General features: G+C 43.1%; 1 protein-coding gene across 10 annotated transcripts in view; it reads right to left on the minus strand.

The window, feature by feature from the left end:
* Positions 1-4453, minus strand: part of PIGG (phosphatidylinositol glycan anchor biosynthesis class G) — a 43622-nt gene extending 39169 nt beyond the window's left edge. For 3 of the 10 annotated variants that reach the window (XR_003420614.2, XR_003420642.2, XM_015080007.3), the window contains exons 1-2: positions 4121-4400; positions 3077-3282 (exon numbers count right to left, since the gene is read on the minus strand). Coding sequence is in view for 7 of the 10 variants with exons in the window: in XM_015080007.3 (XP_014935493.3) it covers positions 3077-3282; positions 4121-4274 (360 nt within the window). In the remaining 3 variants the exon portion in view is untranslated. Of the gene's footprint in view, positions 1-3076; positions 3283-3388; positions 3738-3757; positions 4092-4120 lie in introns of those variants that run through there. The other 7 variants (XM_053217748.1, XM_027060542.2, XM_027060421.2 and 4 more) reach the window with 6 other exon arrangements.
* Positions 4454-13848: the final 9395 nt, after the last annotated feature.

Below are 13848 nucleotides of genomic sequence, written 5' to 3' on the forward strand. Positions count from 1 at the left end.
TGAGGGTGGACAGGTAAACAGGGACAGGACCATGTAGCCTCAAGGCCTGGGTTAGCACCCAGAGTTTAAGCCAGCGCACCACGAGCTGCTTTGTTTGGACAGGCAGTGCAGGGGTTGGCTCAGTGTTGAGAGTACCTGTCCACCTCATTTCGTGTGAGGAAGAGGTCATCACCAATCTTTAAGTTTTTACAACGTGATAGACAAAAACTGGGTTTACAGATTGATTTAGTTTGCTTTGCCCTGATTACTAGTAAAGACATCTTTTCCTATGTTTACTCGCCATTTCAATGTCTTCCTTTGTGGGGTTCTTTATATCCTTTGCCACTGGATTGTTTTCCGTCAGATTCTCTTTACACATCACGGGCTTAACATCTTGTTTGTGATCTCAGCTGTAAATGATTTTTCCAAGTTTATCATTTGTCAGTTGACTTAGTTTATAGTGTCTTCCACCACATAAAGGTTTTCTGTTTCCACGTGGTCTAATCTGTCCATCTTTTCCCCAGGGGCTTTTATAAGGCACCTGCCTCCTTCTCATACTAGGCTGGGTTTCCACTGACATTTTCAAGGAGGGCAGGGACTATTTAGTACCCTTCACCCTCCTGCATGCCTGTAGGAGGCATGGAGGCACCTGAGAGCCCTGGGAAGTCTAAGTGAGAGCCCAAGCCTGACATCACCTTGGAGGTCTTCCTGTGGTTGCTGTGGCCTTGGAAATAGTAGTTTCTTGCCTTCTGAGACTGAAGGAGGGCTCTGCAGAGACTACTGGAAGAGGATGTGGCCTGGTCACTCTATTGGGCAGCACTGCTGTGTAAACTCACTGTGACCAACAGAGGCTCTGGAGCCACACACACATAGGCTTAGGCTTGGTTTCTGATGTCTCCTGTGTGGTTTTACCACTTCAAGCCTGTTTCCTCATCTGGAAAATGGAGAAGATGGCAGTACCTGCCTCCCGAAGCCTAACATGGGGCTGTTGTGACAGCACATGAGAAAATGCCTGTGCTCTGTGCTCACTGCAGTCAGTTGTTCAGTACCTGTTCCTTATTGGGACTATAAACTCCCTGAAGAAAGGAAAAGCAGTCACATATTAGTTAACACGACCAAACGCTATGAGGGGCATTAGTCTGGAGTCATTTAGGTCAGCATTTTGTGACAACTGCATCAACACTTTGAGATTACTGAAGTCCCTTCACTAACTGAAGGCAGGGTAGGGGGCACACTCCTTACCCAACACTACCCAATCCTACCAAATTCTAGAGCTGTGTAACCCTAACTCCAGTATGGACTTCCTGTTCTAGCTCCTCCTTGATGAGGAACGAGGACCAAGAACCTGTAAAGGACTGAAGACAAAACAGACAAAATGAAACAAAACACCGGTTTCATGAAATGACACAAATGGGCTGGAGACGGGAGGCCCTAAGAACCACAGTGGCCCACATACAGGTCTGCACACCCATTTACACATTTTGTTACACACCTGCTCAGATTCCTAGTAATACTTTTCTTACCAGAACGAAGGAGGAACGGGTTCCTTCCATACTTCTGATAGAACAGATAAAGACAGTGCTCCTGATGGTAAGGAGCCTGAATGCTTTTCTTCCAGCTTTCACAAGACTGGGCTCAACAGAAGGAGTACTCTTAAGAGACCATTCCTGAGCTTCTTGACTAAAGGTGTTCCCCACCTCCCACTCCTCATCACTCCATCATGTTCTCCTCCCTGATTTCTTCCGTAGCACTTATCACTTTCTGAAACTTTGATTATTTATTTGTATACTTACATATTTTCTGTCCTCTCAATCAGAAATTAAGCTCCATGAGGATAGGGCACTTGCTGTCTTGTTCCTCACTGAATCCCTCTTATCTAAAACTGTGTGGTACACAGAAGATGCTCAATAAATATTGCTTAATGACGGACACACTACATCCAAAAGTGGCAGAGAGTGGGAAACTCAAGAAAAAGAGCCAATGAAAGATGTGGTTTTAATCCTTACAATCCCAGGCTGTTTTCTCCATCCAGTAAACAGTTACTGAGTACCTACTAAATGCTGCCCCAAGCTTTGAATCAAGAAGTGGCTCTGTCTCATCAAATATTGACGTGTCACATGATCAGCCATAGATGTAAGGCTTAGCCAGGACTTTTATACCATGCTAGCAACATAGTCACAAACTTTTAAGCTCCTCTGTCCCTTTCTGCTGCCTCCTCTTTACTCATCCTCAGCTTAACTTGAATGTAATTTCTTCAGATAGGCTTTTCTGACCCTCAATCTAAACTGGGGCTCCTCCTAACCCACCCAGCAATGAGCATCACATCCTATTCTTTCTCATCATGCATTAATCACACTTTAAAAGTGAACATTAATTTGTCTACTCATTTGTGTAATGGCTAGGTCTCTCCTAAGTGACTAAAAGCTCCATGAAGGTAGATACTATTTTCCCCCAAATGCATACCCATTACAATACTGACACATAGTAGTTGCTTAATAAACAGTTCTTGAGCCAATCAATAAAGCTGTACTTTTTTTTTTTTTCTTCAACTCATAGTTCTTGGGTAAAGCACCATGTGCTTTAAAGCCACACTCACTAGGCTGAATACCTGAAAGAGGTATTCACTAGAAACACTAGAAACGGCCAGATCATGCAGGTTTGATCACTGTGCATACCACAATTGTTGACGAGTCATCGAACTTATCTGAGTTTGCTTTCTCATCTATAAAGTCAAAAGAATGAACTGGATTAACCCTAAAGGCTCCTTTCTGGAATGTAGGTGACCCACTGACAATTAGAGACCAGGTTAGCAAGGAGGACACTAGCTCTTGGATCAGGCTGACCTGAATGATCTGGATCTAAATACTTTATGCTTTCCATGAAGTGTGAACTTTGGCTACTTGACAGGGGACATAAATCACAGGTCTCAGTTCTAGCCTACCTTGTGAGGCTTCTTCAGCATTTTATTGTCCCAGCCAGGTTGACAACACCAAACTAACTTCTACTTAGTAAAAATTGGGACTTCAAGTAAGAGTACAGCCCCTTCAAACCTCCCAAAGATCAACCCATATATAACAAAGGAAGTCAAACCATTTACCTTGACTCGAGGCATAGTAACTGTAGGTGGCTTTGCTTCAGCCACAAAACTGTGAGATGCTCCTTTTTCCACGAGATAAGTCGTGTAGGGCATAAATTTCACACCCTTTGACCCAAACACAAAATCATCTCTCAAGGCATCTATCAGCATAATAACAACTTTACTGAAGAGGGGTGGTGGGAGCTTGGTCCAGTTGGAACTGGCTCCTAAAAAGGTTTGAAAGAAAAAAGGAAATTGAACTTTAAACCGTACTTAGCATCCAAGCAGCTTGTAATCTACTTTTGCACCATATATATTGTCATGTCTACCTACCTCAATCCAAAGAAAAGGACCTGTTACTGGTAGACAATGCGGGGGTGACAAATACACTGAGAGCCCCAGTATGAAGCAGTAAATTGCCCTCTGCATGGTGAATACTGGAAAAGGGGAGTCCCTTCGTGAAGGTCCTGAAGATTGGACCTTTAGGGAGACTGATTCAAAACAGTGCTGCAGGTAGGAGATAGGGAAGCATTTACAAATTGTGTTTACATGGTCAGTGGCTGGTATTGCGTGGCCCTGGTCCAAGCGGGAGAACCTTTTGTACTGCTGGGTAGGTGAGGGCTACTGGGGAGAATAAAACAAAAACCAACCTCTTAGAAGAATGTCATAGAAGAAAACGCGAGGGGTCAGCGAGTATCTTACCTGCTATGTCTTATTAACCAAAAAAGGCGCCTAGAAAAGGGAGTGACCCAAAGGCCTGTCCAGGGAAGGGGGCGGGGGGTGTTAGCTGGATGAGCAGACCCGGGGGGAGGCAAGAACCAGGGTGTGGATGGCTTTCTTTGCGGCGACCAGGGAGGAGATTCGAGGCGGGCTAGTAGCGGTGGTTGCCACAAAACGACACAGAAAGAGGCTGGGGTGGTAAAAGGGGGGCTCCTGGGTGTGGAGACCAGAATGAAAGAGACGAGCACCGGTAGCCCGAGAAGTCCAAGAGGCGAGGCTCATAAGGAGGGTTCTCTGGAGAAAGTGGGGCCAGGGGAGCGGAGACGGCCGGGGAGGGGTCCGTACCAGTGGAGGGTTCCGGCGCTGGGGGCTCTGCTTGGTGCTCCGTCCTAGAAGAGGAACGAACCGCAGCCGGGAAGAATCCCCGAAGGAAGAGCGCGACCCCGAGCACCTCGATCACTACGCAGCAGGCGGCAAAGGTCCCGGAGCCCAGCCGCATCGTGCCCACCCGCAGGGCCAGGACCCGTGCCCCCCCACCCCTCACAATTGCGAGCTCCCTCCCGAGTCTCCCTCGGCACCGGCTGCTTCCGGGAGCAGCCCCTGAACAAGCTTGAACTGGCACGCGTAACAGGCGGCGACTCGTGGCGTCATCACGTCCGCCGGCGCGCCAGAAATATGCAAAACAGACGGACGCTTCCGGGTGCCGGTAATCCCAGAGTCCTCTTGCGAGTACTTCCGGCGCGCGCGCTTGCGCCTTCCCTCCCGCCCGCGAGGCCCCGCCCCCGCTTTCCAGATGGAGGTGTCGGGTGTGTTTCCCGCGGGTAGGAAAACCTAACGTGTGCCATTCCTCCTGCCGGGAGCTTTCGCATGTGTCACCTCAGCCTCCTGAGTCTAGTGCCTTCGCTGTCAGAACCCTCACCTTTCTTGGGCAGGTCTGAGCAGCGGGCGCCTTCTCTGAGCTGGGCTTCAAGTTGGGCCGCCGTTACATCGCTAAGTGACCTAGAGAAGGTCAAGCTGACTTCCTGGACTAGGGTGTCCCTGTGCCAAGTACACTCCAAGACATTGTTGAGGCGCCGTTCCAGACCCCTTACTGGACGGTGCCTCTGTCCTCGGCTTCTGTGTGTGCTGGGGACCGGTAGCTCATAGCCGCCCCCTCCTCTGGGGAATCGCCCTAGGCTGCTGCGGGCCGCTGAGCTCCCCGTAGGGTACCGCTCCGCACACACCTGGAGCCCGTGCCTGACAGGTTGCAGTGCCAAGGTCCAGCCACTTTGCCTCAGAGGAGGTTAACTCTGGTGCAGTCTGTGCTTGCAGCTCCTGGGGTTGCATCCCTGTTGCCTTCTTCCGCTCTCCTCACGCCCTAACACTTCCGAGAACTTTCCCGGATAAGTTGCATGTACCCAAACCCCATTCCCATGCCCCAGACAGACTTCAGGTTGTGTCTCCAGGCATTACATGCGATGTCTCTAAAACAAGTCTGTCACCTCAAGCTCGGATGACTGTAGGTTTCTACCACCTTCTCACCAGTGCTCATTCACCATGAGTGTTAATAACTGCTAAACAACAGCTGGGGTTTATCTGGTTTATCACCTGCCATGCACTAGGTCGAGCCGTTGAAGTTATTTCATTTGATCATCCCAAGAACCCTTTAAAGTAGTTGGTCATTGTTCCTTATTGCAGACAAAGAAATGTTGAAGTAGCATGCCTAAAGTGACAAAGCTAAACAGCTACAGAGTCAAGAATTAGAGCTATCAATCTGACTCAGCCTGTGCTTTGAATCTCTACACTTTGTTGACTTTTAAGAAAAACCAAAGAAAACAACAACAAAAAACACCTCCTCCCTTACGAGGGTCCTTGTTATGGGTTGAATTGTGTCCTTCCAAAAAATTTATATGTTGACGTCCTAACCCTTAGTACTTCAGAATGTGATTGTATTTGAAGATAAGGCTTTTAAAGACATAAATCAAAATAAAGTGTTAACTTTAAAAAATAAAACTGCCAGTTATTTTACCAGCCAAAATAGGTTTATTCAGAAATAGCAGAGAATTGCAATGGAAGACCAGCAAGGTAGACCAAAACACTAGAAGAGGCTCTTTTGTAGAGGAAAGGCAGGCGTTGTGAGGGGCTGTTGTAAACAGAAAGTCCATTGGAGTAAACTGGGAGCGGGAAGTGTAGTCGTTTCTCACTGGCTGAGGTGTTGCCAGGTCAGGTTGAAACATTCCTACTGCTCCTTGGGAAAGTAATAGCTAAAGTAGTATTGTAAGGCATGAGAGCTCCTTCTGCTGGCCTCCAACTCCATTCTAAATAAGGTTTCCCTTTTTTTTTTTTTTAGTATCAATTTTTTATTTACATTCTAGTTAGTTAACATAGTGTAACATTGGTTTAAGGAGTAGAATTTAGTGATTAGTCACATATAACACCCAGTGTTGATCCCAACAAGTGACCTTCTTAATAACCATCACCCTTAGAGGCGCCCGGGTGGCTCAGTCGGTTGAGCGTCCGACTTCGGCTCAGGTCATGATCTTGCGGTCCGTGAGTTCGAGCCCCGCGTCGGGTTCTGTGCTGACAGCTCGGAGCCTGGAGCCTGTTTCAGATTCTGTGTCTCCTTCTCTCTCTGACCCTCCCCCATTCATGCTCTGTCTCTCTCTGTCCCAAAAATAAATAAACTTAAAAAAAATTAAAAAAAAATAACCATCACCCATTTAGCCCATCCTTTGCCCACCTCCTCTCCCCTCTCCTCCCCTTCATCAACCCTCAGTTTGTTGTCTATAGTTAAATGAGGTTTATTTTTTATTGATTTTCACACTTCCCCCTTTTGATCAAGATCTTTCTTTGAAAGCATTGCTGATCGAGAGTCAGGGTTTTCCATATTTAGTGGTTTTGTCCCTCAGTTCCAGGAAGGACTTTTTCTGGTTGTCATATTGTACACATCAGAGGGAAAGTGCATAGTAGTTGGAAAACACTTAAGGCCATATTTGAATAATAAGGAAGGTCAGGATGGAGAATGCTCAGGCACTTCCCATCTATAGTGCATATTTATCAAGATCATAAGCACTGGAAATCATCTTGAAGCGTAGAGCCAGCCATCACCTTATTTGGTACATTGTTTTTGAGAAGTTTGACAGGGTACAAAATAGAAAACTAAAAATCATTATACAAACAGAACAAGTAACATAATTCCAAATTGTATGGCAGTTCTAGACTAGGACTCTACTCTGAAAGTAGCAAACTGAAATATTTATCGGCACTTATTCTGACTTAGGGGAGAAAGGTTCTCCCTACAAAGGCAAACCCAGAGTCATGCATGCCTCCTGGACATCTCTGCTTAAAGAAGCCATGAAAGCAGAATAGTGAAGCCTGCAAGAACACACTGAAAGAATTATCCAAGTGCATTTGGGAAGATACAGTACCAGTATAAACATGAAGTAGCTGATGAACTTTTTGCAAAAGAGCAAAACTTAAAAGTCTCATTAACAGTATTGCTATCTCCAAAGAACTGGTTAGGGCTTGGGGTTAGGGTTAGGATTAGGGTTAGGGTCATGGGTTGGGGTCAATGTCAGGCTTGAGGTCAGGTTCAGGATCTAGGTTGGGGTCAGGGTCTGGGTCTGGGTCAGGTTCATGTTCTGCGTCAGGGCCAGGGTCAGGGTCAGGGTCAGGGTTTGGTTTTTGTATAAGTGACCCTCTTCCTCATCTTCTATCTCTCCTCTATCTCTGTGAACCTCTAGGATGGACAGAACTCACCTGTGGTGACATTTGCCTTAGAGTTTGAGCTAGAGCAATTCTTTTCTGCCCGTCAGTGTTAGGCTCTAAAAGAAGAGTGAAATATCTATCTGGCCACTGTATCAAATCCAACTCAACCCCAGTCAAGAGTTGTGGATGGCCTCAGAACTTGTGTAGGTCCCTTCCACCCACCCACCTGGGAAGGGTGCTGCTGGCCCCACTCTGCCTGAGCAGCCCCAGGTTCCAGCACAGCTCTGACTGGCAAGGGCCCTCGGTGGACAGGTATGGATACACATGTCTGGTTGCAGTGGCCTATCAGCCCCCATGTGCAGCCTTCTTGGGGGTTGGTGGGGATCTCCTGGCACCAGCTGGATCCTTCATCCTATCCCACTGATCAGCAGTAGACAATCAGGTCACAGATAGACAGCCCTTGGCCTCCAATCATCCAGGCAGGCATTCTGTGGTTCTCCGGCTCAGGCCAGTCTGGGTCTCCACAACCTGCATGGCCAATTACTGAGCCGACTGTGCTCCTGGCAATTTTACACGTCCATGGACAGTGTAGTCAGCCCTTTGGGATATTTCCATTCCCAACATCTGTGTGGTTGAGACAAGTGCCTCCTAGCCTGCCAAGAGAGGTAATGATCCTCCAAACATAGAATGTGGCCCTGGCCACAAGGACCAGCAGACTGGTCCTGCAGTCCTTTGGCCTCCTGGTTGTAATGTAAACCTTTGACATGCATACTCACTAAGAATCAAGGATATAGGAGCGACTGTGTCTCCCAGCAGGCAGTTTCTCACTGAGACTGCATGGTCTCAGAGAGCTGCATGCAAGGCCCAGGGTCTGTGGCCTTGAAAAGCCTGCCAAGTGTGGATTCTGTGCTGTGGAATAACCCTTGAGCTTCTCACCGCTTCACTGAGCAATAATTTACTTACCGTCCTTGCATTTGATCTCTGCTCTTTGTTTTGTTTTTAATAATTTATTTATTTTTAAATGTACATCCAAGTTAGTTAGCATATAGTGCAACAATAATTCCAGAAGTAGATTTCCTAGTACCCCTTACCCATTTAGCCCATCCCCCTCCCACAATCCCTCCAGCAACCCTTTTTGTTCTCCATATTTAAGATTCTCTTATGTTTTGTCCCCCTCCATGTTTTTATGTTATTTTTGCCTCCCTTCCCTTATGTTTATCTGTTTTTATCCTAAAGTCCTCATATGAGTGAAGTCATATGATATTTGTCTTTCTCTGACTAATTTTGTTTAGCATAGTACCCTCCAGTTCCATCCAGGTAGTTGCAAATAGCAGGATTTCATTCTTTTTGATTGTTGAGTAATACTCCATTGTGTGTGTGTGTGTGTGTGTGTGTGTGTGTGTGTGTGTACCACATCTTCTTTATCCATTCATTCATTGATGGACATTTGGGCTCCTTCCATACTTTGGCTATTGTTGATAGTGCTGCTATAAACTTTGGGGTGCATGTGCCCCTTTAAAACAGCATACCTGTATCCATTGGATAAATACCTAGTAGTGCAATTCCTGGGTCATAGGATAGTTCTATTTTAAAATTTTTGAGGAACCTCCATACTGTTTTTCAGAGTGGCTGCACCAGTTTGCATTCCCACCAGCAGTGCAAAAGAGATCCTCTCTCTCCGCATCCTTGCCAACATCTGTTGTTGCCTGAGTTGTTGATGTTAGCCATTCTGACAGGTGTGAGGTAATATCTCATTGTGGCTTTGATTTGTATTTCCCTGATGATGAGTGATGTTGAGCATTTTTTCATGTGTCAGTTGGCCATCTGGATGTCTTCTTTGGAGAAGTGTCTATTCATGTCTTTTGCCCATTTCTTCACTGGACTATTTTTGTTTTTGGGTGTTGAGTTTCATAAGTTCTTTATAGATTTTGGATACTAACCCTTTATCTGGGATGTTGTTTGCAAATATCTTCTCCATTCCATTGGTTGCCTTTTAGTTTTGCTGATTGTTTCCCTCACTGTACAGAAGCTTTTTATTTTGATGAGGTCCCAATAGTTCATTTTTGCTTTTGTTTCCCTTGTCTCCCGAGACGTGTTGAGCAAGAAGTAAGAAGTTGCTGCAGCCAAGGTCAAGGAGGTTGTTGCCTGCTTTCTCCTTGAGGATTTTGAAGGCTTCCTGTTTTAGTTCTTTTGTCCATTTTGAGTTTATTTTTATTTATGATGTAAGAAAGTGGTCCAGGTTCATTCTTCTGCATGTCGCTGTCCAGTTTTCCCAGCACCACTTGCCGAAGAGACTGTCTTGATTCCATTGGATATTCTTTCCTGCTTTGTCAAAGATTAGTTGGCCATCCATTTGTGGGTCCATTTCTGGGTTCTCTATTCTATTCCATTGATCTGAGTGTCTGTTCTTGTGCCAGTACCATACTGTCTTGATGACTACAGCTTTGTAGTACAGGCTACAAGTCCAGGATTGTGATGCCTCCAGCTTTGGTTTTCTTTTTCAACATTACTTTGGCTATTTGGGGTCTTTTGTGATTCCATACACATTTTAGGATTGTTTGTTATAGCTCTGTGAAGAATGCTGGTGCTATTTTGATTGGGATTGCATTGAATGTGTAGATAGATTGCTTTGGGAAGTATTGACATTTTAACAGTATTTGTTCTTCGTATCCAGGAGCATGGACTATTTTTCCATTTTTTTGGTGTCTTCTTCAATTTCTTTCAGAAGCTTTGTATAGTTTTCAGTGTATAGATTTTTCACTGCTTTGGTTAGATTTATTACTAGGTATTTAATGGTTTTTGGTGCAATTGTAAATGGGATCGATTCCTTGATTTCTCTTTCTGTTGCTTCATTGTGGGTGTATAGGAATGCCACTGATATCTGTGCATCGATTTTATATCCTGCGACTTTGCTGAATTCATGGATAAGTTCTAGCAGTTTTTTGGCGGAATCTTTTGGGTTTTCCATATAGAGTATCATGTCATCTGAGAAGAGTGAAAGTTTGACCTCATCCTGGCTGATTTGGATGCCTTTTATTTCTTTGTGTTGTCTGATTGCTGAGGCTAAGACTTGCAATACTATGTTGAATAACAGTGGTGAGAGTGGACATCTCTGTCTTGTTCCTGACCTTAGGGGGAAAGCTGTCAGTTTTTCCCCATCGAGGATGATATTAGTGTTGGGTCGTTCATATATGGCTTTTGTGATCTCGAGGTATGCTCCTTCTATCCCTACTTTCTTGAGGGTTTTTATCAAAAAAGGATGCTGTATTTTGTCAAATGCTTTCTCTGCATCTATTGAGAGGATCATGTGGTTCTTGTCCTTTCTTTTATTGATGTGATGTATCACATTGATTGTTTTGTGGATATTGAACCAGCCCTACATTCCAGGTATAAATCCCCCTTGGTCGTGGTGAATAATTTTTTTTTAATGTATTGTTGGATCCGGTTGGATCCGGTTAGTATCTTGTTGAGGATTTTTGCGTCCATGTTCATCAGGGAAATTGGTCTATAGTTCTCCTTTTTAGCGGGGTCTTTGTCTGGTTTTGGAATCAAGGTAATGCTGGCTTCATAGAAAGAGTTTGGAATTTTTCCTTGCATTTCTATTTTTTGGAACATCTTCAGGATAATAGGTGTTAACTCTTTTTAAGTGCTTGGTAGAATTCCCCTGGAAAGCCATCTGGCCCTGGACTCTTGTTTTTTGGGAGATTTTTGATTACTAATTTGATTTCTTTACTGGTATGGGTCTGTTCGAATTTTGTCTTTCTTCCTGTTTTAGTTTTGGTAGTTTATATGTTTCTAGGAATTGTCCATTTCTTCCAGGTTGCCCATTTTAGTGGCATATAATTGCTTGTTTCTATTTGTTTGCATTTCTGCTGTATTGGTTGTGATCTCTCCTCTTTCATTCTTGATTTTATTAAATTGGATCCTTTTATTTTTGTTTTTGATTAAACTGGCTAGGGGTTTATCAATTTTGTTAGTTCTTTCAAAGAACCAGCTTCTGGTTTCATTGATCTGTTCTACTGTTTTTTTGTTTTTGTTTTTGTTTTTGTTTTTTTTTGGTTTCAATAGCATTGATTTCTGCTCTGATCTTTATTATTTCCTGTCTTCTGCTGGTTTTGGGTTTTATTTGCTGTTCTTTTTCCAGCTCTTTAAGGTGTAAGGTTATGTTGTGTATCTGAGATCTTTCTTCCTTCTTTAGGAAGGCCTGAATTGTTATATACTCCCCTCTTATGACCACCTTTGCTGCGTTCTAGAGTTTTTCGGCTGTGATGTTACCATTTTCATTGGCTTCCATGTACTAGCCCATTTATTCTTTAATAGGATGGTCTTTAGTCTCCAAGTATTTGTTATCTCTCCACATTTTTTCTTGTGGTTGATTTCAAGTTTCATAGCATTGTGGCCTGAAAATATGCAAGGTATGATCTTGATCTTTTTGTACTTGTTGAGGGCTGATTTGTGTCCCAGTATGTGATTTATTCTGGAGAATGTTCCATGTGCACTGGAGAAGAATGTATATTCAGTTGCTTTAGGATGAAATGTTCTGAATATATCTGTTAAGTCCATCCGCTCCCAAATCTTGGTTGATTTTCTCTTTAGGTGATCTGTCCATTGTTGTAAGTGGAGTGTTGAAGTCTCCTACTATTATGGTATTATTATCAATGAATTTGTTTATGTTCATGATTAATTGATTTATATATTTGGGTGCTTTCACATTTGGAGCATAAATGTTTACAATTGTTAGGTCTTCTTGGTGTATAGACCCCTTAATTATGATATAATGCCCTTCTTCCTCTTTTGTTACAGTCTTTATTTTAAAGTCGAGATTGACTAAGTATGGCTACTCCAGCTTTCTTCTGTCGACCATTAGCATGATAGATGGTTCTCCATCTCCTTACTTTCAATCTGAAGGTGTCTTTAGGTCTAAAGTGGGTCTCTTGTAAATAGGATATAGATGGATCTTTTTTTTTAAAATCCATTCTGTTACCTATGTCTTTTGATTGAAACATTTAGTCCATTGATGTTTAGAGTGAGTACTGAAAGGTATGAATTTATTGCCATTATGTTGCCTGAAGAGTTGGAGTTTTCTGGTGGTGTTCTCTGGTCCTTTATAGTCTTTGTTGCTTTTGGTATTTTTTTTCCTTTTCTCCACTCAGAGAGTCCCTCTTAAAATTTATTGCAGGGCTGGTTTAGTGGTCATGAACTCCTTTAATTTTTGTTTGTCTGGGAAACTTTTTATATCTCCTATTTTGAGTGACAGCCTTGCTGGATAAAGAATCTTGGCTGCATTATTTTCCAATTCAGCACATTGAATATATCCTGCCGCTTCTTTCTGGCCTGCCAAGTTTCTGTGGATAAGTGTGCTGCAAACCTGATCTGTCTTCCCTTGTAGGTTAAGGACTTTACCTTGCTGCTTTCATGATTCTTTCCTTGCCTAGGTATTTTGTGATTTTGACTGTGATACACCTTGTTGATGATCAGTTTTTGTTGAATCTAATGGGAGTCCTCTGTGCTTACTGGATTTTGATGTCTGTGTCTTTCCCCAGGTTAGAAAAGTTTTCTGCTATGATTTGCTCACATAACCATTCCATCCCTTTTTCTCTCTCTTCAACTTTTGGGACGCCTATGATTCTGATGTTGTTCCTTCTTAATGAGTTGCTGATTTCTCTAATTCTTAAATCATGCTCTTTTGCCTTAGTCTCCTTCTTTTTTTCTGCTTCATTACTCTCCATAAGTTTGTCCTCTATATCTAATTCGCTGCTCTGTTTCATCCATCCTTGCTGCGGTGGAATCCATTCAAGATTGCAGCTCAGTTATAGCATTTTTAACAATTTCATCCTGACTAGCTTTTACTTCTTTTATCTCCTCAGAAAGGGGTTCTAATCTATTTCCAACCCCAGCTAGTATTCTTATTATCATGATTCTAAATTCTGGTTCAGACATCTCGCTTGTATCTGTGTCGATTAAGTCTCTGGCTGTCATTTCTTCCTGTTCTTTCTTTTCGGCTGAATTCCTTTGTTTCATCATTTTGAAGGAGGTAAAGGAATTAATAACGTAAAAAAATTAAATTAAAAAATTAAAAACAACACACACACACAAAATCAAATAAATGATGCTAGATCCTAGGTGTTTTTTGGTCTGGTTGTTGAAAGGAGCTTGCTAGATTAGAGAAAAAAGGAAAAGATAAGAAAAGAAAAAAAAGGAAAGCACTTGAAAATTTGAAAAAATGAATACAATGAAATGGAATAAAGGGAAATGATGAAAATAAAATTGAATTTGAAAAATTTATACAAAAGTAAAAATATAGTAGAAAAAATTAAGGAAAAGTATTTTTAATAAAAATTGAGGATAAAAATATTTTTTTCTCTTTCTGTATTCAAGAATAGGAA

This window comes from Acinonyx jubatus, chromosome B1 (genome assembly GCF_027475565.1).
Source record: "Acinonyx jubatus isolate Ajub_Pintada_27869175 chromosome B1, VMU_Ajub_asm_v1.0, whole genome shotgun sequence".
Classification (NCBI taxonomy): Eukaryota; Metazoa; Chordata; class Mammalia; order Carnivora; family Felidae; genus Acinonyx; species Acinonyx jubatus.